A 26615-nucleotide genomic window follows, 5' to 3' on the forward strand; every position below is an offset into this window, starting at 1 on the left:
TATCGCGGCCTCTCTTGTTGGGAGCACAGGCTCCAGACGCGCAGGCTCAGCAATTGTGGCTCACGGGCCCAGCCGCTCTGCGGCATGTGGGATCTTCCCAGACCAGGGCTCGAACCCGTGTCCCCTGCATTAGCAGGCAGATTCTCAACCACTGCGCCACCAGGGAAGCCCGAGAGATAGCATTTAAAGAGATAATGCCTATGACTGTTTCAGAAACTATTTTAAAAAATGCAAAGTCACAGATACATGACATAATGTATCTCAAGGAGGATAAATACAAAGAAATCAGTGCAGAGATCCTTCTTATAGTAGTGTAACTGCAAAAGAGCAAGACTAAAGAGAATATTTTAAAAGTAGCCATTGAAAACAGACAGATCATATACCAAAGAAAGGTAATCAAAATGACAGGAGAGGGACTTCCCTGGTGGCGCAGTGGTTGAGAGTCCGCCTGCCAATGCAGGGGACACAGGTTAGATCCCTGGCCCAGGAAGATCCCACATGCCGCGAAGCAACTAAGCCCATGCGCCACAACTACTGAGACTGCGCTCTAGAGCCTGTGAGCCACAACTACTGAGCCCACGTGACACAACTACTGAGCCCATGCACCACAACTACTGAAGCCTGCACACCTATAGCCCGTGCTCTGTAACAAGAGAAGCCACTGCAGTGAGAAGCCCGCACACCACAACGAAGAGTAGCACCTGCTCACCGCCAACTAGAGAAAGCCCGCGTGCAGCAACAAAGACCCAACACAGCCAAAAATAAAAATTAGTTAAAAAAAAAAAATGACAGGAGACTTTTTATTAGGAACAATAAAATATTGAAGACTCTGGAATAAAATCTTCAAAGTGCCAAGAGGAAATAACTGGCAACCTAAAATTACCTACCCAGCAGAACTATACATCAAGAACAAGAGTGAAAAATATTAATAGACAAACAAAAATATGCCAATAAACATATACCAACTGGAGATCCAATGGAAGGGATTTCTAGATGTATTTCAGAAAAAACAGTCTGAGTTATAAGAATGGTGAGCAAAGAAAATGGTAAACATCTATGCAAATCCAAAGAAATGATGCCAGTATTAAAGGAAAACAATAATAGTATCTAATTTGTGGCCTGAAAATAAATGACGGAACAAAAAATAATGAAGAAAATAACAATAACTAGGAGGGGGATGAATCAAGCTTAAGTGTATTAAGCCCTTACAGTGTTCAATAGGAGAGGTAAAATGTTGTTTGACTGAATTTTTTTAAGTTACATGTGCATAGTATAATTCCCTAAAAGAACAAAAATAGGAATATTAAAAAATGGAATATGAAAAATAAAAACTCAATCAATCAAAGAAAAGCCAGGAAAAGAAAAAAGTAGTAAAGAGCAAGACAAATAAAAATAAAATTAAGATGATAGAAATAGGTCCAAATAAATCAATACTCACAGCAAATATAAACTGACTAAACCTGCCATTTAAAAGACAATGAGGGCTTCCCTGGTGGCGCAGTGGTTGAGAATCCGCCTGCTAATGCAAGGGACACGGGTTCGAGCCCTGGTCTGGGAAGATCCCACATGCCGCGGAGCAACTAGGCCCGTGAGCCACAACTACTGAGCCTGCGCGTCTGGAGCCTGTGCTCCGCAACAAGGGAGGCCACGATAGTGAGAGGCCCGCGCACCGCAATGAGGAGTGGCCCCCACTTGCCGCAACTAGAGGAAGCCCTCGCACAGAAACGAAGACCCAACACAGCCAAATAAATAAATAAATAAATAATAAGTAAAGGTGCTAATAATTTAAAAAAAAAAAAAAAAAAAGACAATGATTATCAGATTGAAATACAACAGGGATGACCTCCACAAGGCTTCCATTCAATACTGCACTGGAGGTCTTAGTTAACACAGTAATACAAAAATAATAAATTAATTAGATGCACAAGAACTGAAAAGGAAGAAACACATCTGACATACACAGAAAATATTTTTTACATCTATGAACAAATTATTATAAATATCTTGGGGTAGAGAGGATTTTTAAAAGACACAAAAGTGGTAAACATGAAAGATTGATAAATTCTACACTAAGAATTTCGGTTCCTCAAAAGATAAAGAAATTTAAAAGAGGAGCCACAAACTGCAAGAAGATATTTCAAACATTATTATCTATACTCTAGAATATATAAAGAATTCATACAAATCAATAAGAAAAGAAAAACAAAACACTAGAAAGATGGACATAGATATTTCATAGAACAGGACATGTGTATGGCCAAATAAGCAAACAAAATGATGCTCAATCCAATTAGTAATTAGAGAAAGGCAAATTATCAATACAATGAGATACCACTTTATACCCACTCTATTGGCAAAAATCAAACATTTGGCAAGACAATGTTAGGAGGGATTATGATCGATGGGAACTCTTACACATTAATTATGGGAGTATAAATTTGTATACCCACACTTTGGAAAACAGGTGGCATTGTCTCGTAAAACTGAACATTCTTATACGTAACAACAGAGCAATTCCACTTCTAGGTACGTTTCCTAGAGGAAGCTTGCACATGTGCAAGAATGTTCATAGTAGCACTGTGTGTAACAGCAAAAACTAGAAATAATTCAATTGTGTCACCAACAGGAGACTGAATAAACTGTAGTATATTCACACAATCAGATATTACAAAGCAGTGAAAATGAATAAACTATAGCTATAAATTTAGAAACAAAATGGTAAGTTTACAATTTGAGTCCTGAGAAAACCACATACAGGTCAAAAAAAGCAAAACTAAATAATAATTTAATCTAAAAAGAGCAAATCTTTTTTTAATTGAAGTATGCCATATGATATTATATGTTACAAGTGTCCAATATTATGTGTGAGTCACAATTTTTAAAGGTCATACTCCATTTATAGTTATTATAAAATATTGGTTATATTCCCGGTGTTTTACAATATATCCTTGTAGCTTATTTTATACTTAATAGTTTGTATCTCTTACTCCCCTATCCCTCTATTGTCCCTCCCCCCCTTCTCTCTCCCCACTGGTAACCATCGGTTTGTCCTCTCTGTGAGTCTGCTTCTCTTTTGTTATACTCACTAGTTTGTTGTATTTTTTAGATTCCGCATCTAAGTGATATCATACAGTATTTGTCTTTCCCTGTCTGCCTTATTTCCCTTAGCATAATGCCCTCCAAGTCCATCCATGTCGCTGCAAATAGCAAAATTTCATTCTTTTTTATGGCTGAGTAGTATTCTATTGTGTGTGTATGTTTGTGTGTGTTTATGTGTATATATATATATACATACATGCCACATATTCTTTATCCATTCATCTGTTGATGGACACTTGGGTTGCTTCCATATCTTGGCAATTGTAAATAATGTTGCTATGAACACTGGGGTGCATATGTCTTTCAATTAGTGTTTTTAGTTTTTTTAAAATATATACCCAGGAGTGGAATTGTTGGATCATATGGTAGTTCAATTTTTAGTTTTTTGAGAAACCTCCACTGTTTTCCATAGTGGCTGCACCAATTTACATTCCCACTAGCAGTGCACGAGGGTTCCCTTTTCTCCACATCCTCACCAACATTTGTTATTTGTGTTCTTTTTTTTTTTTTTTTTTTTTTTTTTTTTTTAAAGGATTTTCTTATTTATTTATTTATTTATTTATTTATTTTTGGCTGTGTTGGGTCTTCGGTTCGTGCGAGGGCTTTCTCCAGTTGCGGCAAGCGGGGGCCACTCTTCATCGCGGTGCGGGGACCGCTCTTCATCGCGGTGCGCGGGCCTTTCTCTATCGCGGCCCCTCCCGTCGCGGGGCACAGGCTCCAGACGCGCAGGCTCAGCAATTGTGGCTCACGGGCCCAGCTGCTCCGTGGCATGTGGGATCTTCCCAGACCAGGGCTCGAACCCGTGTCCCCTGCATTAGCAGGCAGATTCTCAACCACTGCGCCACCAGGGAAGCCCTATTTGTGTTCTTTTTGATGATAGCCATTCTGACAGGTGTGAGGTGATATCTCATTGTGGTTTTGATTTGTATTTCCCTAATGACTAGCATCACTTCATGTGCCTGTTGGCCATTTGTATTACCTCTTTGGAAAAATGTCTATTCAGTTCTTCTGTCCATTTTTTAATCAGATTATTTGCTTTTTCATGCGATGAGCTGTTTATATATGTTAGCTATCACTCCCTTATCAGTCATATCATTTGCAAATATTTTCTTCCATTCAGTAGGTTGTCTTTTCATTTTGTTGATGGTTTCCTCTGTTGTATAAAACCTTTAAGTTTAATTATGTCCCATTTATTTATTTTTGCTTTTATTCCCTTTGCTTTAGGAGATGGATCCAAAAAAATATTGCTCTGATTTATGTCAAAGAGTGTTCTGCCTATGTTTTCCTTTATTAAAGTATCTGGTCTTACATTTAAGTCTTTAATCCATTTTGAGTTTATTTTTATATACGGTGTTAGAGGATGTTCTAATTTCATTCTTTTACATGTAGCTCTCCAGTTTTCTCAGCACTCCTTATTGAAGTGATGAATGCTAGTTTTAACAATTTTGACTCCTTCTCCAACAAAAAGAAACCATCCTTCCCCACTGCATTCCCCCAAGCCTTTCTATGGTGGATCTTCAAGGATGTTATGCCATTTTTCACTTGTAGGCTTATATTTTATGATTAAATTAGGCACTCAAACTTCAAATGTTTTATTTTGACAGCAGTAAAACATCCACAGTTCTCTGTCTGTAAAGTCTGGCAAAACAGTATGTTACATTGTTAAGGGGATTCTTAATCTCAACATTCATAATAAGATAACAGAAACAAACATTCCAATACACTACATTTGAGGGTTTAAACTGAGGTTTAGAGTTGGTTTGTTCAGCTTAATCCTATCAAATGATAAAACGTTTTAAAACCTAATGGCAATGATTTATAACAAAAAAGGGCTGTTTCTTGTGGAAGTAACTTGGCTTATCTGGAAACTGGTATTTCACATATGTAGAGATTATAAATATGCCAAGCCCTAAATATTTCCTGTGGTGCAATGAGGAGCCAGAAGAGGCAGGGGGTGAAATAGGGCATGCAGAGAAGACTGACTCTAGAAATCCATTTACTTCATGATTTTGAAGGATTTAAGAAATCCCTTTTAAAATTTTGATGTAGGACAGAACTGAAATATATGATACTTTCTATGTGATCTGAGAAATAGAAATTTTTTGTACAAATGTGATTTGAAGCCTTAAGCACAACGGCTGGAAACATTTGAATTGTACCTCAATAGTTCCTTTTACAATTTTTTCAAGTGTTATCACTTATGTTCTTCACTTGACCTTTTCAATTACCATATAAAATAATTTAAAGGAAAGGCTCAGGAAAATCTTCAAACTGAGGAGTAACTTGCTGCTGTAACCATCCAAGGTAACATGGCAGGCAGTACTCCAAAGAGCGGGACTTTAGGGTTTCATCTATTAAACATTAGCAACAACGCTGCAAATCTTATGCTCGGTCATCTTTCTCTGTCTCTGTCTCTCTCTCATACACACACACACACACACACACACACACACACACACACATTTCTTTGTCTCTACCTCTCTGCCTATCTGTCACACACACATACACCCAAGCACACAGAATTAGAATGACAAAGCAATCTTTCTAACATGTATGCTGTTTTCAAGAGGTATAAACTATATAAATTAAGCTAGTTAAATCCAGCATTGTCGCTCACTTTAGCTTGGGACTAATTATCACAGGATTCCAAAAAGTGTCATAAACTTTCTTTTCTAGAGGATGGATATTTTTAACAATTGCCTGGGAGAAGCTCTCCCAGTTTGAAACTGTTTTGGAAACTGCCTAATACCAACTGGGTAGCTCTTTTGCTTTCTAATCATACATGGTACACAAATAAAGCCATCAAAGAGCTAGAAATAAACCTAAAGTTTTTAGAGAAACTACTGAAAAAGACTGAAGAACTGAGTAAGGTGCAAGGGAACAAGACAAGTAATGTCCTTCATATTACTAGTTGTGTTATTGGGCAAGTAAAGCAACTTTTTAAAAACATTATTATTAGACACTAAGCTTTTCACTCTAAGAGAAAAAGATACAAACATAAAACAAAAGAAAGTAATGTTAAATCTGAATTGGAACTATCCATGTGAACTCATAATATATATCTATTTATTTCTTTTGGCTCTGTCCACTGAAGCAATGACATCCAAGCAGTAATAAATTTACCAGATCTTGGTTTCTAATACCATTCCCCACTAAAAGGACCACAGCTCCTTCAAATAATTAATTCTAGATCTGGGGCAGGAAAAAAGTACAAGTGAACTTGGGCCATCCTGTTGTAACAGAAATACTAATGAGGCCATGCCACAAAGGACTTGAAGGGCTCCCAATAGCAAAATTTTAGACTATTTGGGCATCAAAAAGAATACAATCATGATACATTATAATACACTGAATTAAAAGGAAATCCATAAGACCACAGTGATCTCAAAAAGGGGTTGGGAGAGAGAGAAAAAAAGAAGAGAGGGAAAAAAGAAAAGCTCTTCTTTACATAAGAATGCCAGCTAACAAATGTAGAAGAAATAATAATATTAAAATTTCATCATTTTGTAATCCATAATGTAATTACTGATTTAGGCAACAGTCATCAATAAATACTAAAACCACTCAGTAAAAAGCAGTTGGGAAATAGTTCACCATCTTAAAGCATCACCCCACAGATTACTACTAATTTCAATGAAGAAAATAACCTTTATAATGGAGTAATTTGGCAATCACCACTTTAATCAAGGAATTAAAGTTATCAGCAGTAATGGAACAACTTACATTATATCCTCCTGATCTGATGTATACAACCTGAGCTATGAATAGGGTAACCATATAATTAATCAGCCAAACAGCTTCATTTCCAAGAGTGAAAGGGGATGCTATTAATAATTATATCAAAACAATAGATATAAACTGGAATTGTCATGGACAACCCTGTATTTATCCTTATCTGAAGTATCCTTGCAAAAATATTTAAACTGAATCCAATATTGAAACATTCAGACAATTGACCTATCCTCTTCACACAAGTCTAAGTCATGAAAAACAAAAACAGGGGACTGTTCTACATTAAAAGAGACTAAAGAGACATAATAACCAAATGCAATTTGAGTTTACATGCTGCATCAGAGGAAAAGAGCTACAACAGATATTTTGGGGTTAATTAGGGAAATATGAATATGGACTGCATATTAGATATCACAGAACTTTTGTTAATTTTCTTAGAGTGATAACGGTATAGTGATTATACAATTATTCTTAAAAGTTGTACACTTAGGTATTCAAAGGTGATGTATTGCAAAGCCTGCAACTTACTTTCAAATGGTTCAACCAAAAACATATATGATATCTAAGTACACAAACATACATATAACAGAGGAGGAAAAATAAAGCAAATGTGGCAAAATGTATGTGTATTCAATGCAACTCTTCTTGCAATACATCTGTAGGTTTGAAGTTCTTTGAAATGAAAGTTGGGGGACGGAACAATCAAAAACATGCAACATTTTTTTTCTTACCTTGCAGTCTCTCATCAGTGAATATTTTGTTTGTTTGGTTCCAGGTGCTATCTATGAATACAATTTTTTTCAGTGTTGTGTCTTTGCACTTGCTGTCATTCAAATCCTGTTCTTCAGTTTTCTTGCGTTTAATGAATGGCTTGTCAAGGTCATCATTTTTGCCTCCAACATTATTTTGAATCTTTTCTTGGAGATGAAAAGAAATTTCTTTTACTGAAACAGACTTAGGTCCAGGAAAAACAAGTGCAACCTAAAGCAAAGAAGCTTAAGTTAGTACTGTGCTATTATGATCTTTAAAATTAATAAATTCTGACTTATAACTTTAAGAGGAAAACATATGTTGAGTATCTGAGAAACAAGCATTAGGTTCTATTATATGTGCCTCTTTAATATATATGGTAAAGTTTTTGGCTCTTCCCTAGTAATTTATAATCATAATATACTACCTAGAATTATTTCTGTACTTCAAAATAAGTTATTCACCTATTGAGAGAAGCTCAGTTAACTGTACCTTAAATCAAAAAACTAAATTCTATAATATTTCATAAGATAAAAGGCAAAGTATGGGGTACTTTGTAAAAGAACCATTGAAAAGTGCTCAATAATTAAATACCATTTTCAGCTATATAATAAGCAACGATAAAACAAATGATACAGCCAATGCTGGTGAGGAAATGGTGTAATAGGCCTTTACAGCCATTACTGACATCAGGTTTAAATAGTATAACTCTTTGTGAAAGCAATTTGGCAATTTAAGTCAAGAGTCTTGAAATGTTCATACCCTTTGGTCAAATAATTTCACATAGGGGAATTTATCTTAATAAAATAATTCTAAACACACACATAATCACAATGCCCAGAATATTTGTTAAAGTATATTTATTACAGTGAAAAACTAAAACTAAAGAAATCTAACTTTCAAGGAATAATTCAGTAAATTGTGGCACCTCCTTTCTTTCAGCATGTTTTTACTGAGACCTTATATACTGTACTGTATATCCAAAGTATAAAAACTCCTGCCACAAAGCAGGCACCCAGTAAATATCTGTTAAATGAACAAATGTTGATAGCATCACGGATGTTATCCTCCATACGTTTCTCTATTTCCCAAGTTTTCTTGAATGAAAATGTATCATTTTTAATATGAAAAAATAAATATTAAAATAAACTTTTAAATCTTGAATTTATAAACTTCGACATTATAAAAGTTTTTCAGACATTCACGATGCATGCCTACATTTCCCCCATACCCAGTAAGCAAAGTCCAGGGCTTCTTGGTTTTCTTGGACTATAAGCATGTCACATCTTTTTATATTACCTAGCACTGTGTTCTATTTAATTGACATAGATGATAACCTAGCTGACCAGAGAAGGAAATACAAATATATTCCTAGATCCGAAACTCATATATTATTTACAAACACAACTTTCTATAAACTCAACCAAAAAATATAAATATATTGATAGGAAAGGACAAACTTACCAAGTTCTTCCTTGAACAAATGAATGTATTTTTAATTTTGCTTCCAAATTAACCATACCAACAAATGTTCCCCCAAGAGACCGAAAAGGGTTTATGTGCTTCTTTCAGAAGTATTCAAGCCCTAGTTTTTTGAGATCTATTGCAACATCACTTTTCAACAAGACCAGTTGTCACTAACGTAACCATTTCAACTATGTGAAAACCAATTAAGCATCTAGAAATGAGCAAGGAAGGCCTCTGAGCAGCCAAAAGAAATATTACAAAGGCCATGTACTAATGCTTTTAATTTAGAGAGAATTTCTAAAAATCCTTCTACCTTAGTCTGTCTCTTCTTCTTCTGGAGAAATTCCAACAACGTTTGTAATTTGGTTTCTCAGTTTGTACCAAATTAGACTATCTATGTGTAGTATAGGCAGGAGAATGGAGAGGAGAGAAAAGTAAAAGCAGGCCTAGTAGTATTGGCAAAGAGTAAAAACCTGAAGAAATAATGCAGACAAACAATAAAAAGTAGAAAGACAGACTCAAAAAAGCTCAACATCTAGGATCATTTGATCTTTGAAGACAATGATGAAGTAAACTGTGCGTTGTTTAGTGCTATATAAGATTTAACCCTAGATCACTAAACAAAATATTAAATTATGTTCAAGTAAGTTCAGAAAGGCAATGGGGTTTAAAATTCATTTTTTGATTCAATGTGAAAAGTTGTAAAAAAAAAATAAGCTGCCTACTTCATGGTCCTTTTCTTCATATTCTGGAATACAAGGATATGTATAAATATTCACAAATTCAGGTGCTAAGAGTTTTGCATGTACAGCAGTGCTTTTGCCGTCTGTTTCATTTGGATGTTTAATGATGTCAATCTTCAATGGAAGCTAAAATTTAAAGAAAAAAGACAAATGAACAAAACAAATATAAAAATTCTAATTTTTACGTTAACAAAAATGGTCTTTAAAGCTTAAATAGCAAGCTCACACTAAGATCCTATAAATACACTTATGGATTGAAAAGTCATACTTTTCTATAACAAATACTAAGAATGGTAACAGTCATAAAGGAAACACAAATTTATTCCTCAATATTGTTAATCATGTACTAGAACAACTATTTTCAACTCATTTAACATAGAATCTTCTCTTATAGCAATGTTCCAATGTCACTTTCATTTAAATCACATTGGCACTGAGTCATATTCTTTGCATTTCAATATCTGTGCCAAGAACATTTTTTATAATTCCTATAAACTTTTAGGTCTATTAATTTTACAATATATTAAAAGGAAACATAAGTTTGGGCAAAAGCTTTAGATCTAAAACTCAAGCTAAAATTTTGTTCCTTAAACATCTTCTGAGGTCAAAGGTATTATCTTTTATTTTAACATCATGATTCTCAGCATAATTAACAGCACAAGTGAAATTAATTATTAACTGGAAAAAACAGTAACAGAATGGTTCTAGGAGGTACACTCTTTATATAAGAAATAGCTCTCTTCAAAATCATTTTGCCTATTTTCCTTAAGGTTTCATTATTTAATTACTATGAACTATGTCCTGTCTCTGTGCAAAAATAATATTATCTGCAAATTTCTTGAGTTAGATTTTTCTATTATTTCACTGACTTGTTTGGTTTAGTTTTCTGTATAATGCTTGTACAAGTCCTGAATTCAGCCATGATTATGAAAATAAAAGACAAGTCATATCTCCATTATATATAAGAAACTCTCTGAGATGGATTCTTTGCTGTAGAGGTCAAATGACTTATTTGTTATGATAAGCATTCTTCCAGCTCCCATCCCACACTAGAAGGCAAGAATCTAGGCATTTACCCTGGGGCACATAGCTATTTTACCCTGGTTACAAAATAGTTACAAAACTATTTTTCTTGTTTTTTAAAACAGCTTTATTAAAGAGATAAAATTGATACAATAAACTAAACATATTTAAAGTGTACAATCTAATGAGTTTTAACATGTTACACCTTTGCACTCATCACCACAATGAAGATAATGAACAAATCCATCACCCCCAAAAGTCTTCCTGTGCCTCCCTCCTTCCCATTTTCCCCATCAACTACCACCCACAGTCCTTAGACAACCATTGATCTGCTACCACTGTAGGTTAGTTTGTATTTTCTAGAACTTTGTATAAATGAGATCATAAAATATGTACTCTTTTCATCTGCTTTCACTTAGAATAATTATTGTGAGATTCATCCATGCTGTGTGTATCATTAACTCCAGAACTATTTTTTAAAGGGGCAGTTGCTGTATGCTACTAGATGACCCCAACGGTACATAGTTTATCTTTCAGGATGATTATATGGAAAGAGGACAGTATATACCCTAGAAGGGCCATAAATATCCCAAGTAGTTTTCAACCTAGGGTTTCAAACCCCATGTCTCCTACCCTCCCACTTAGGCCTAGTGATCATTTATAAGTTGGAGCCAATTGCTTCAAATCATCAAACCAACTTCTAGTTACAGAAAATTTGCCATCTAAGTAGGCAGTTCACAAATGATTTTACATCAGTCTACCTCTGGCTGAACTCTACATCAGACTTTCCTCATGATGCTCAGTCCCAGCTGATACTACATTCCCTTTCCCCAGGGTCTCTCAGTACCAGCTCAGCATTATCTTAGCCCAAGTAAGGTAGGAAAGAGGAAAGAAGAAAAAGAAAGCAGGTCATGACAAAGTATTCTAATACTAATGAAACTGACTTTCTAATACGGCTGATGAGGAGAGCTGAAAATTCCAAAGGTAATCACCAACATTTCTGATCAGCTGGCTATCTCTGAAGGACATCATTTAAATCAAAAATGCAGGACTGAATGTTATTAATGTATTTTACAAATCATGAACCTAGCTATTATGGACTTAACATCTACAAGTTTAAAACAATTATGCAAAATTTGTGCTCAAGAAGTATTCCTGGGTGCCAGTCTAGGTATCTTTAGTTACCCCTGAGTAAGCCTGAGAGTTATGATACTATGAAACAAAAGGCCGGACACGGGTCAAATCATGGAAATAGGTAAATATATTTTTGTGCTCTAGTTCACACATTTTAAGGGAAGATACATCTTAAATAATGACAGGGTGCAGAGTAATACCACTAGAGTTGACCAGACTGAGTTCAAGTAGAGATGTTCTGTTTTCAAACATTTAAAGAAGATCAATCTGTTCTCTAACATCTATGTTTCCTGTAAGAGATTTACCACAAATCTTTCTGCCCAAATTTATCAAAATGCCATTAGCAGAAAAACCTAAGCCTTTTTCCATGTGATTATCAACTTTCCCAAAGAGAGTCTTCTCAATTCTAGGACTCTAATAGAGCTGAAACTTTCTTTTATCTTATGGGTTTTTTTTCTCCTTTTTAAAAAAAAAACCAAGAGCACCTTTTACCTTTGCTTTGTCACGACATTTAAAAAATTATACTCTGCATTAAGAAGATACATATTTATGAATTTTATCCCTAGACTAAAATTTATAGCTTGGGAGGTACTTACTCATTATGTAGTCATCTTCCCTTCCCAAGCAGGCTACCTAAAAGCAAATGCTAAACAATTTGTAAAAATAAAAATAAAGTAGAAATTAGAAAGAAAATTTTGTAGAGTTTTTATTACTACTAATAGTAATAGTATTTTAGTATTTATATTAACATACAAAATTTTATTTCTGGCAATTAAAATAAAACACTTCAGAAAACTCAGCACCATCCAGTAGGCCATTTAGAGTTGATCAAACTCTTGGCATAGTGTTTTGAGTCATTTTGATTAAATAGTGGACATCAGACCACTGATTTGAAAAATAATCCTCAATTATTAAATTCCTATGAAAACATTAGCTCTGCCAATATATTATTAACTTTTATTATTCTGATCTTCAATCCTTTTGAACAAAATATATCTTAAGATAAAACTTTTAATGGGATGTTTCCTATATGTGGCTATGACATAAATAGAAGATGAAATGATTCTGTGTATACCTCCAAAACTATACTTCAAAATGTAATATTCTTATAAGATAATGGCAACTTAAAAAGAATTATTGTCCTCAGGCTCTCAGTTTTTCTGAGGTAACTGTGAAGTTGATTGGATTCCATTCTTACTTATTCTTGCCAGTAAACTTTCCAATAGCCTATAAGAGTGATCTGAGACCCCTAAGCAGACCATGGACTTGCCAAGGTGACATGTAGGCTAAACTACAATTCAAGTAACAAAATATGAGTGTTAAAGTATTTTTCTTACTTGAAAATTTAAATGAACCTTAAAATCACCACATTAAATATCTTTAAATATAGTTACAACTTATTTTCTTACTGGCAAGTTCTAATGAGTCCATGTGTAGATTTGGTCTCTTTAAAGTCCTAACAGGCAGCAGTCAAATTTCATACACTATTTGATTTACTCCTAAAGTTCAGGTCACTGTTAGGCAAGTTAACATACACATAATAAATTTTTTGATTACGTAGACATGATGGTCTACAGACCTTTTATCTACTCAAAAATAGTCTTGGTAAGCAACAAGTATAAGGTAAGCAATCAATTCAAATCAATTTTTAAAATCTGGCTTAAAATCACAACAATTATAACACAGCCCAATGAGTAGGTCTTAGTCTTTTCAATTTTAGTTTTGTTTAGTTTTGGTCACTGACATGTGCTCCATCTCCACGTACAGAATGGGGCTAAACTCATGATTTTGCCTAAGCAAAAATCAACCCTAGTTCCTTCAGGATATGTTTTCTCAAAGGGTAGTCCAAGGCCCTTGAGGTAGTTTTTGAGGCTCCTTCATGCAGTCTGTAAACTTGTCTCTTGTAGTATTCAAGTTTATACCACGTTTTTTCCTATGTAGTAAATGAATTATAATCATTAATTTAAAAAAGTAACTGATTTCATTAAAAACAAGAGCATTCATCTCAGATTCAAGTGTTTTGGCAACGTGTGCCTCTTTTTCTAGAGACGAGGAAAAAAAATATAGGTTTACCAGTCTACAGGATTAAACTTTCTATTAATATAATTCATTTTCATAATGATATCATTTATCAAGCTTATCAGTTATATTAGAGTAGGTATATATAAGACGTGTTTTGAAAATCTATTTTCCTACTTCCAAACAATTAAATTTCTCACCAACCTTCACACGTGGTATCTGTTCAATAGGTACATTCTCAACTGGGACATAACATGTATAGCAGTAGAACATTCTTGAACCACCACACTTGAGACATTTTGATCTTCCATTTTGCTGAGCTTTTTGAAGAACTTCTTGAGATGCTAAGCATAAGTTTTGAAGAGGATCTTCTGCAGCTATGGATGTAGTTTGTGACTGTTGTATTTCCACAAATTTTGAATTATCTTCTTCCCTTTCTTTGAGAAATATAGGTGTGTTGAGAGACATTTTTCATTCAAACCAAAGTTTAACTTTTATTTCTAAAACACATATCATAGATGCACTGAAAAAAAAAAGTGGGGGGCAAAATAAAAAACAGAAAACATTTTACTCACTGTTTCTACCAAAAAAAATTACTCAATTTAATTCACAACTGTGTGTTGTTTTTAGTATTTATTAACAAACGTTAATAAGTTTTTTAAACCACTAAATTAGCATGCTTTAAAATATAAAATTAAAAAGCAATAAATTCAAAACAATAAATTACCCTTTTAAGCTATTCCCTCCATAAAAATAGGAAGGCTCTTGCCTAGAAAAATTATTTCAAATATAAAGTTTAGGTATGAACGATCTATTTTTCAGTGACTATTTTTGTTCCAGAAACAGTAATTTTGTTTATTAGGAATGTAATGTTTTAATGTTAGTATCAGCCAGGAGAGTATTCAACCCTGTAAGCTCTGACTTTCAATTAATATTACATGATATCACATCTCAGTCTGAATGCTAATGAAAATACAAGGTTCCAGTGAAATCAGTAAAATTTAGTTGGTTATGTTCTAAAAGATGTAGTCTTCTCCAACATAAATTAAAACACATAAAAATATAACTAAACATCCATTAAAATGAGAGGCATTCATTACCAATTATAACTTGTAAAATATCCCAAAAGGTGAAATAGATGACTATATATAAAGATATATGCATATATATAAAGATTAAAGTGTAATCTTATAAATGTTAAAATTTTACAGAGTAACATCAGTGTTCACCCACTCTAAGAATTCACACTGCTTTTCAAAAATATATACCATTCAGATTCTTCAGTTCTAGAGGTAAAATAGTAATTTTCCCACTTAAATATTTCCTTCAAAGAAGGATGATGGCTGCCAAAACTGTTATTCAAATATTTTGTAAGCACAATATACTTCGAGGGAGAAAAGAGACTGGGGCCCTTTTGATTTGATATGCATTCCAAAGCTGTAAAATGATTCTCATATTCTAAAGCCTTATGGCATTGTGGTGTTTAACTATGAGACTCCAGGCACTTTGAGTACAAACACTGACAGGAGAAACGCTGTGACTGCAACAGAAAACTTTCTGTGGTCTCCCAAATAGAAAGTGAACAGAGTCCAGTGGAACATAATATACAACATAATTTACTGACAAGAAGTTAGTGATACTAATTTAATTAATCATCAGGAGCTTTTTATAGATTGTAAATCGCAGGGAGCTTAAGACCCAAATAAGGAAGTACAAAGAAAAAAGATGCTAGTCATCGAAGGAAAAGTAAAATATACTTGCCAAATTTACCCAAGGGGAAAGCCAAAATACAATAAATATTTTTGACGTGTACTGATTAGGTACAGGTTTACATTTTGGGTTGCTCAGAGAAAGTGATATTTGAAAATGATGATCCAACCCCTTCTCCTTGCCTCACAAATGGAAAACATTATCTGACCTCCACTCCAAATCATCTACCTAAAAATGGCTTTTATCTTTGTCAATATGCCCTCAATGACTGGGAAAGTGCAGGACATTAAGCTGCCACCTTTTCTTGAGGCTCAGATCCTTTTAACATTGCATGACAGTCTTCGACCTTATCTCTAGGAAAATGAACTTAGAGACACAATATTTTGCACACAATTTCAGGTGGTTTGCAGATTTCTAGAGTCCATCTACAAATCTGGGTAAAGAAATCTTGCCTAAGATCAAAAATTCATTCTAGGGCTTCCCTGGTGGCGCGGTGGTTGAGAATCTGCCTGCTAATGCAGGGGACACGGGTTCGACCCCTGGTCTGGGAAGATCCCACATGCCGCGGAGCAACTGGGCCCGTGAGCCACAACTGCTGAGCCTGTGCGTCTGGAGCCTGTGCTCCGCAACAAGAGAGGCCGCGATAGTGAGAGGCCCGCGCACTGCGATGAAGAGTGGCCCCCGCTTGCCGCAACTAGAGGAAGCCCTAGCACAGAAACGAAGACCCAACACAGCCAAAAAAATAAATAAATAAAACTCTACCATGAATGTAATATTAAAAAAAAAAAAAATTCATTCTAAGGACAGGAGTAGCCTTAAAAGACTGGGAAGAGATCCTATTAGTCTCCAGAAATCGGAGCTACAAATCCTTTGTTGGCCAACAAAAGGTCAGCTCTCACAAGCCAACAGGTCTCATCACCACACTTAGGAAGTTAATTGATACCTAAATCCTCTTGGTTTGGGTTTGTTCTGGTGTTGCCTGAGGTTCTTAAAAACATTTTTAGGCTAAGTCTTGAGTTATCCAGGTCATGGGGCTCAACCTAAAAAAGAAATTGGAGTGGTCTAATTCAACCTGACTCCATTTCTCTGGGTATTCCAGTAGCTATGTAGGGGTTTGCATGTGCTGCCATACCAGGCCTACTGGGGAAGTATGCAGTCCCCAAGGGTGTCGTGAAAGTCAATGTGGTTGCCTGACATTCAATGAAAAACTGCTGGTGAGTTTTTCTAGAGCCCCAAAGTGCACTCCTCCTGAGATGCCTCAGAAATATCCCCCTATATTTCACTTGGACTTCCATCCATATAACTAAATGAATATCAGCAAAGCCTTATATAAAATGTCCTTCCTCTACAAAAATCAGACAACACAAATACCTTAAGACAGTGAAAGGGAAATGCCTATGGCTCCCCGCCTTGCCCCGCCTACACACTCTCACCTATGGCTGAGGTGGCTACACAGAAGAGGCGGGCAGTTCCAAGTTAGGGAAGGTTCCCTCCAAAGGTCTCTAAAACCATATGACCAGGATATCTGTCCTGACCTAATCAACAGCCTGTCTCTAATATGTACAAATCATTTGTTGCAAACATGATGATTCAGAACTTTCAAAACATACTTGTTAACATCAAATATGTGTGGGAAATACAAGTGAAGTGGTGGGGATTACTGAGAAAACATTAAAAAACTTTATTCCTAAGAAATTAACAAATATTTTTACCTTGATGGTTCACCCATCATTCTGCAACCTGGGTTGAAAACAAATTAATTTTTTTCTCCTTCTACCCTCTTTACCCCCCAACTTAATTACTCTATCAAGTTGTATCAATTCCACCTTGCACATAATCCTCTATTTTTAGTCTCAAAGTCAGGACTCTAGATGGCCCATGGCAATCTCTTACACCTCTTTACTTTCATGCACTTATTACTAGTTCCACATACTTAAGGAAAAATGTACTTTAATTTGGAGTTACCTTTTAGTGAAACTATCCCTCCTAGCAGTCAGCTCTCCAAGAGCAGAATTCTTTACGGATCTGTCCTATTCCTATGTCTTAGGGCAGCATGAGGAATTCAACAAATACTTGTTAACTAAATCAAAACCATTCTGAAAAAGAAGTATCCACTATGCACCTGCTACTGAAGTATCTGACAAACCTTTATGGGCCATCTGCAGCATGGCAGAATTAGCAGCCTGGCAGATTTTTTTTTTTTTTTTCTAAAATAAAAATGGAAAAGGCTCCTAGCTACAAGTTGACTCACTTCCCAATGGAACATTATATAAAACTCCCCTATCCTGTACTTTGGGCCAATTCAGTACTAGATAAAACCCACTTCAATGTTTTTCCCCCTATTTTTAAGAACCTGGTCACATATGTACAGGTCCAACATCCATGTTTAAAAACCCAAGGTACCAACTTTTTCATACAGGTTAACAGCACCCTCCATACACACCACCCAACATGTGGTAGAAAGACTGTCTTGCCTTACTTTTTCATGGTACATTGGGGCTCCGACAGAAGTAATTCTTAAAATATTGTGGTTTCGAGCAGCGATTTTATCATCCAACTTCGTGGAACTGGCAGCTTGCAGTGTTAATATACTTCCTGACTTATCCTACATTCCCCCCAAATAATTCAGACATAAGGAACAGCCTCTTTGCTTATTATGTAATCATAACCTTAATATTTTAAATACACTGCATGGCACACTATGTCTGTACTAAGTTTCTCCTTCCCTGATAACCAATGCCCCACAAACCACTCCAAACACTAAAAAATAAAGAATAGGGTTCCTAGGGGACTAACTTTGCCTGGACAGACTTTTCTCGGGGTGGAATGCACTGAAAAAAAATTTTTTTAGGGAAAATTTGGGCACCCTTTTCCCAGAGGGCCCGCAAGATCTTAAAAATGCAAGCGCCCGCGCAGAAACCAGGTCCCCGCTCACAAAGCGACACCCGGCACGACCTCCGGCAGGGCCCGGCCAAGGAGCGTCCACTCCCGCAGCTGCCGGGCTCCGGCCAGACGGCTGGTCCCCACAGAGGCGCGGAGACCCAAACGAGGGAGCTCGGTGGCACTCACACCTGCACAACCTGCGGGTCCTCGCACGGCTCCACGCGTCTTCCGCTCCGCCCAGGACCGCTGCGCGCGCACAGCCCTCGTCCCGCCGGGCGCGGCGGAGCGCTTTCCGGGCGACACCGGAGGGAGGAGCCCAGCCGTTGCTAAGGCCGTTGCTAGGGCCGGGCTCAGCGCGGGCCCCTTTGGCAAAGGTAACGGGCGGGGACGGAAAACGGTAACGGGGTTAGACGGAAAGTCCCGCCTCTGCGTCTCCAGTGGTCGGTGGTGTCGCCCTTTTCCGGAGAGACGGGATGGAAGACCAGGACCCCGCTCCGTGAGACTGACCCGGACCACTAAAGTGGGACGCGGTTCTCGAAACAAACTGTCAAGGTGCAGTTGCAGTGAGTTGTGAAAAATGCGGTTCCTACAGAACACTTCCCCATTTACCAATTCCCAAAATATTTCAGGCGTGAGAACTTTGTTCTATTACTTTTTTTAAGGCTATGTCAAGAGAAGTATTTCGTGCGCTGCATAGTAACGAAAGCTGTTAGAAAAATTATATCTTGATAATTTGGTTTGCTTTAAAACTACACACTCGTGTAGAGTTGGGACTGCTTTGTGCACTTTTCCAGTTTGAAATTAAGTGTAATATGTGGATGGATTATTAAACCATTTGTCCTTGCCCCACCTCAAAGAAAATCCAAACAGAAGGAATGCATGTTGACAATTGTGAGATTTAGAAACGCAGTGACCGGATATTGAGCAATGGATTTATTGAATACTCTGAATTTAGCAAGTGAGAGATAAAAGACAGAACCTTACCCTAGAGGACCTTACGTATCAAGTTAAGCGTGGGTAGTACAGAAAATACAATATGGCTAATAAATTATAGGACTTTCAAAAGAGTTCAGAGTGGTCAATGAAGTTTTATTGGCTGAACTTGAGAAAAGCCTTGAAGAATGATTATGGTTTAGGGCAGTGTTATTCAAAGGGATGGTGTAGGTCCCATTGGTGGAGGTCCCATTTGTAAGCAAGGAAATCTATTTAGTCACAACTACACTTTTTAAAAAATGAAATGGTCTAGTGTGGAAATATCTGTGCATGGCACTTGATAAAGTTAAGTTTTGCTTTATGGAGTTTTAAATTATGTAGGTATGCATGTATGTGTGCATTAGGTCATGTTTATAAAATGGATTTCTCATTGTGTGTTTCTCTTAAAAAGTTTGAAAGCCACTGCTTTAGGAGGAAAGAAGAGTAGCAATAGCAAAGTCTCCAAGCCAATAATAAATAATTCACACCTTTATCTTTTTAAACTAATTTAGTTCAAGCACACAGATTAAAAAGCAAATGATTCTGTTTATTAATCAGAGTATTGGGTTACTATTGCTATGTGATAAATTACTCCAAAATATGGTGGCTTAAAACAACCATTTTATTATGTTCATGAATTTTGTGTTCAGTAGAACATAGAGGAACAGCTTTTTTCCTGATAACTCAGCTGTGAAAACTGAATGCTAGCAGAGCTCCAGTGTGTAGCCTCCCCATGTGGCCTGGGCTTCCCCACAGTATGGCAGTGGGGTAACCAGACTTCTTAGCCTAGGACCAGTGCTCCAAAGTCAAATGTTGCAATGAACAAGGCAGAAACTACATGTTCTTTTCTAACCTAGTCCCCAAAAGTAACACAGCATTACTTCTCTCACATTCTTTTTATTATAAGTGAGTTTCAAGGCATGTCTAGATTTTAGGTGAGGGGACGTAGATGCCACTTCTCAAAAGATTGTCAAGGAATTTGTGGCTGTTTTTTTTAAAAACCAACACACTGAATTTACTGCTGTCACAGAAAACCCCCAAATTTCAGTGGTTTCAAACAATAAATTTTTATTTCTCGCAAGAAATCCATTGTGGCTATTACTAGTCAGATGAAATGTTAAACTTAAGAATGTAGGTTTCTTTTTATTTTTAGTGGTTGTGCTGTCTCCTACAACTTGGAGCAACAGCTTACCTGTCAAGAAAGAAAGCACAGTGAATCACACAAAAATTTTAGAGGTCAGCCCTAAAAATGGCATATGTCACTTTGCCCACATTTCATTGGCCAGAATTTAATCCAAGTTCCGCTCTAAGTGCAAGGGAGCCTCAGAAATGTAGAGAAACATACAGGTGTTGGTGAGCAATAACACTTTGCCACATTCTAAGTTTTTAACCAAAACCCTGTAGTCCCCAACCCCTCCTCTTATCTCAATTCTTTTCTTGAAAGGAAAATTCTTTCAAGTATTTTAGATACTTCTGTTATTTACTCCATATGTCAAAATATACTGCAATTTCTTGATTTTTCACTTTCTGAAAGAAGGCAGTGGTAAAGCTCTTTTATGACACCACTCCCAAGTGTGTGAACATTCCTTCTCTCCCTACCCCTACACACTATTATCTCCTCATCTCTCAATACTGTAGTATCACAGTTTTTGTTTAAATTAACATTTGTAAATATTATTCAAGCGTGAGCCACATATGATCACATTAACATTTTTTTTTTGGCAGTCTCTTTTTTTTTAACATCTTTATTGGAGTATAATTGCTTTACAATGGTGTGTTAGTTTCTGCATTATAACACAGTGAATCAGCTATACGTATACATATACCCCATGTTTCCTCCCTCTCGCGTCTCCTTCCCACCTTCCCAATTCCACCCCTCTAGGTGGTCACAAAGCACCAACTGATCTCCCTGTGCTATGTGCCTGCTTCCCATTAGCTATCTATTTTACATTTGGTAGTGTATATATGTCCATGCCACTCTCTCATTTCGTCCCAACTTACCCTTCCCCCTACCCATGTCCTCAAGTCCATTCTCTACGTCTGCATCTTTATTCCTGTCCTGCCCTGAGGTTCTTCAGAACCATTTTTTTTTTTTTTTAGATTCCATATATATATGTTAGCATACGGTATTTGTTTTTCTCTTTCTAACTTCACCCTGTATGACAGACTCTAGGTCCATCCACCTCACTACGAATAACTCAATTTCGTTTCTTTTTATGGCTGAGTAATATTCCATTGTATATATGTGCCACATCTTCTTTATCCATTCATCTGTCAATGGACACTTAGGTGGCTTCCATGTCCTGGCTATTGTAAATAGAGCTGCGGTTTTCTGAGGGTATATGCCCAGTAGTGGGATTGCTGGGTCATATGGTAGTTCTATTTTTAGTTTTATAAAGAACCTCCATACTGTTCTCCATAGTGGCTGTATCAATTTACATTCCCACCAACAGTGCAAGAGGGTTCCCTTTTCTCCACACCCTCTCCAGCATTTATTGTTTGTAGATTTATTGATGATGGCCATTCTGACTGGTGTGAGGTGATACCTCATTTTAGTTTTGATTTTCATTTCTCTAATGATTAGTGATGTAGAGCATCCTTTCATGTGTTTGTTGGCAATCTGTATATCTTCTTTGGAGAAATGTCTATTTAGGTCTTCTGCCCATTTTTGGATTGGCTTTTTTGGTTTTTTGATATTGAGCTGCATGAGCTGCTTGTAAATTTTGGAGATTAATCCTTTGTCAGTTGCTTCATTTGCAAATATTTTCTTCCATTCTGAGGGTTGTCTTTTCGTCTTGTTTATGTTTTCCTTTGCTGTGCAAAACCTTTTAAGTTTCATTAGGTCCCATTTGTTTATTTTTGTTTTTATTTCCATTTCTCTAGGAGGTGGGTCAAAAAGGATCTTGCTGTGATATATGTCATAGAGTGTTCTGCCTATGTTTTCCTCTAAGAGTTTTATAGTGTGTGGCCTTACATTTTGGTCTGTAATCCATTTTGAGTTTATTTTTGTGTATGGTGTTAGGGAGTGTTCTAATTTCATTCTTTTACATACAGCTGTCCAGTTTTCCCAGCACCACTTATTGAAGAGGCTGTCTTTTGTCCATTGTATATTCTTGCCTCCTTTATCAAAAATAAGGTGACTATATGTGCGTGGGTTTAACTCTGGGCTTTCTATCCTATTCCATTGGTCTATATTTCTGTTTTTGTGCCAGTACCATACTGTCTTGATTACTGTAGCTTTTTAGTATAGTCTGAAGTCAGGGAGCCTGATTCCTCCAGCTCCGTTTTTCTTTCTCAAGATTGCTTTGGCTATTTGGGGCCTTTTGTGTTTCCATACAAATTGTGAAATTTTTTGTTCTAGTTCTGTGAAAAATGCCATTGGTAGTTTGATAGGGATTTCATTGAATCTGTATATTGCTTTGGGTAGTATAGTCATTTTCAAAATGTTGATTCTTCCAATCCAAGAACATGGTATATCCCTCCAGCTGTCTGTATCATCTTTAATTTCCTTCATCAGTGTCTTACAGTTTTCTGCATACAGGACTTTTGTCTCCTTAGGTAGGTTTATTCCTAGGTATTTTATTCTTTTTGTTACGATGGTAAATGGAAGTGTTTCCTTAATTTCTCTTTCAGATTTTTCATCATTAGTATATAGGAATGCCAGAGATTCCTGTGCATTAATTTTGTATCCTGCTACTTTACCAAATTCATTGACTAGCTCTACTAGTCTTCTGGTAGCATCTTCAGGATTCTCTATGTACAGTATCATGTCATCTGCAAACAGTGACAGCTTTACTTCTTTTCCAATTTGGATTCCTTTTATTTCTTTTTCTTCTCTGATTGCTGTGGCTAAAACTTCCAAAACTATGTTGAATAATACTGATGAGAGTGGACAACCTTGTCTTGTTCCTGATCTTAGAGGAAATGGGTTCAGTTTTTCACCATTGAGAACGATGTTGGCTGCGGGTTTGTCATATATGGCCTTTACTATGTTGAGGTGAGTTCCCTCTATGCCTGCTTTCTGTAGGGTTTTTATCATAAACGGGTGTTGAATTTTGTCAAAAGCTTTTTCTGCATCTATTGAGATGATCATATGGTTTTTCTTCTTCAGTTTGTTAATATGGGGTATCACATTGATTGATCTGTGTATATTGAAGGATCCTTGCATTCCTGGGATAAAGCCCACTTGATCATGGTGTATGATCCTTTTAAAGTGCTGTTGGATTCTGTTTGCTAGTGTTTTGTTGAGAATTTTTGCATCTGTGCTCATCAGTGATATTGGCCTGTAGTTTTCTTTTTTGGAGACATCTTTGTCTGGTTTTGGATTTGGGGCAATGGTGACCTCGTCGAATGACTTCGGGAATGTTCCTCCCTCTGCTATATTTTGGAAGCGTTTGAGAAGGATAGGTGTTAGCTCTTCTCTACATGATAGAATTCACGTGTGAAGCCATTTGGTCCTGGGCTTTTGTTTATTGGAAGATTTTTAATCACAGTTTCAATTTCAGTTATTGTAATTGGTCTGTTTATATTTTCTATTTCTTCCTGGTCAGTCTTGGAAGGTTGTGCTTTTCTAAGAAGTTGTCCACTTCTTCCAGGTTGTCCATTTTATTGGCATATAGTTGCTTGTAGTAATCTGTCATGATCCTTTGTATTTCTGCAGTGTCAGTTGTTACTTCTCCTTTTTCGTTTCTAATACTATTGATTTGAGTCTTCTCTCTTTCTTCTTGATGAATCTGGCTAATGGTTTATTAATTTTGTTTACCTCCTCAAAGAACCAGCTTTCAGTTTTATTGATCTTTGCTATTGTTTTCTTCATTTCTTTTTGATTTATTTCTGATCTGATCTTCATGATTTCTTTCCTTCTGCTAACTTTAGGCTTTTTTTTTGTTCTTCTATCTCTAATTGCTTTAGGTGTAAGGTAGGTTGTTTATTTGAGATGTTTCTTGTTTCTTTAGATAGGATTGTATTGCTATAAACTTCTCTCTTAGAACTGGTTTTGCTGCATCCCATAGGTTTTGGGTCATCGTGTTTTCACTGTCATTTGTTTCTAGGTATATTTTGATTTCCTCTTTGATTTCTTCAGTGATCTCTTGGTTATTTAGTAGCATGTTGTTCAGCCTCCATGTGTTTGTATTTTTTACAGATTTTTTTCCTGTAGTTGATACCTAGTCTCATAGCGTTGTGGTTGGAAAAGATACTTGATATGATTTCAATTTTCTTAAATTTACCAAGGCTTGAATTGTGACTCAAGATATGATCTATCCTGGAGAATGTTCCATGAGCACTTGAGAAGAAAGTGGATTCTGTTGTTTTTGGAGGGAATGTCCTATAAATATCAATTAAGTCCATCTTGTTTAATGTGTCATTTAAAGCTTCTGTTTCCTTATTTACTTTCATTTTGGATGATTTGTCTACTGGTGAAAGTGGGGTGTTAAAGTCCCTTACTATGACTGTGTTACTGTCGATTTCCTCTTATATGGCTGTTAGCAGTTGCCTTATGTATTGAGGTGCTCCTATGTTGGGTGCATAAATATTTATAATTGTTATATCTTCTTCTTGGATTGATCCCTTGATCATTATGTAGTGTCCTTCTTTGTCTCTTGTAATAGTCGTTATTTTAAAGTCTATTTTGTCTGATATGAGAATTTCTACTCCAGCTTTCTTTTGATTTCATTTGCATGGGGATATCTTTTTCCATCCCCTCATTTTCAGTCTGTATGTGTCCCTAGGTCTGAAGTGCATCTCTTGTAGACAGCATATATATGGGTCTTGTTTTAGTATCCATTCAGCCAGTCTATGTCTTTTGGTTGGAGCATTTAATCCATTTACATAAAAGGTAGTTATCGATATGTATGTTTCTATTACCATTTTCTTAATTGTTTTGGGTTTGTTATTGTAGGTCTTTTCCTTCTCTTGTGTTTTCTGCCTAGAGAAGTTCCTTTAGCATTTGTTGTAAAGCTGGTTTAGTGGTGCTGAGTTCTCTTAGTTTTTACTTGTCTATAAAGGTTTTAATTTCTCCGTTGAATCTGAATCAGATCCTTGCTGGGTAGGGTAATCTTGGTTGTAAACATGGCTCCCTTTCATCACTTTAAATATGTCCTGCCACTCCCTTCTGGCTTGCAGAGTTTCTGCTGAAAGATCATCTGTTAACCTTATGAGGATTCCCTTGTATGTTATTTGTTGCTTTTCCCTTGCTGCTTTTAATATTTTTTCTTTGTATTTAATTTTTGATAGCTTGATTAATATGTGTCTTGGCATGTTTCTACTTGGATTTATCCTGTATGGGACTCTCTGTGCTTTCTGGACTTGTCTGACTATTTCCTTTCCCATATTAGGTAAGTTTTCAAATATAATCTCTTCAAATATTTTCTCAGTCCCTTTCTTTTTCTCTTTTTCTTCTGAGACCCCTATAATTCGAATGTTGGTGCATTTAATGTTGTCCCAGAGGTCTCTGAGACTGTCCTCAATTCTTTTCATTCTTTTTCTTTATTCTGCTCTGCAGTAGTTATTTCCACTATTTTATCTTCCAGGTCACTTATCTGTTCTTCTGCCTCAGTTATTCTGCTATTGATTCCTTCTAGAGAATTTTTAATTTCATTTATTGTGTTGTTCATCATTGTTTGTTTGCTCTTTAGTTCTTCTAGGTCCTTGTCAAACGTTTCTTGTATTTTCTCCATTCTATTTCCAAGACTTTGGATCATCTTTACTATCATTACTCTGAATTCTTTTTCGGGTAGATTGTCTATTTCCTCATTTGTTTGGTCTGGTGGGTTTTTACCTTGCTCCTTTATCTGCTGTGTGTTTCTCTGTCTTCTCATTTTGCTTAACTTACTGTGTTTGGGGTCTCCTTTTCGCAGGCTGCAGTTTGTAGTCCCCGTTGTTTTTGGTGTCTGTCCCCAGTGGCTAAGGTTGGTTCAGTGGGTTGTGTAGGCTCCCTGGTGGAGGGGACTGGTGCCTGTGTTCTGGTGGATGAGGCTGGATCTTGTCTTTCTGGTGGGCAGGACTGTGTCTGGCGGTGTGTTTTCGGGTGCCTCTGACCTTATTGTGAATTTAGGCAGCCTCTCTGCTAATGGGTTTGGTTGT

The 26615-nt window shown here is 36.3% G+C and overlaps 2 protein-coding genes across 13 annotated transcripts in view; one reads left to right on the top strand and one right to left on the bottom strand.

Annotated features, from left to right (window-relative positions):
• The window catches only part of DTWD1 (DTW domain containing 1), a 55188-nt gene extending 36333 nt beyond the window's left edge, over positions 1-18855 (bottom strand). For 3 of the 6 annotated variants that reach the window (XR_009007713.1, XM_007170421.3, XM_057544149.1), the window contains exons 1-4: positions 18157-18736; positions 14172-14490; positions 9774-9917; positions 7563-7812 (exon numbers count right to left, since the gene is read on the bottom strand). Coding sequence is in view for 5 of the 6 variants with exons in the window: in XM_007170421.3 (XP_007170483.2) it covers positions 7563-7812; positions 9774-9917; positions 14172-14435 (658 nt within the window). In the remaining variant the exon portion in view is untranslated. The other 3 variants (XM_057544146.1, XM_057544147.1, XM_057544148.1) reach the window with 3 other exon arrangements.
• Positions 18856-18955: 100 nt separating this feature from the next.
• FAM227B (family with sequence similarity 227 member B) overlaps positions 18956-26615 on the top strand; it is a 280693-nt gene continuing 273033 nt past the window's right edge. For 5 of the 7 annotated variants that reach the window (XR_009007680.1, XM_007170433.3, XM_028163551.2 and 2 more), the window contains exon 1: positions 18956-19112. The gene's annotated coding sequence lies outside the window, so the exon portion shown is untranslated. Of the gene's footprint in view, positions 19124-26615 lie in introns of all 7 variants that reach the window. The other 2 variants (XM_057543905.1, XM_057543906.1) reach the window with 1 other exon arrangement.

The sequence above is a fragment of the Balaenoptera acutorostrata genome, chromosome 3 (genome assembly GCF_949987535.1).
Source record: "Balaenoptera acutorostrata chromosome 3, mBalAcu1.1, whole genome shotgun sequence".
NCBI lineage: Eukaryota > Metazoa > Chordata > Mammalia > Artiodactyla > Balaenopteridae > Balaenoptera > Balaenoptera acutorostrata.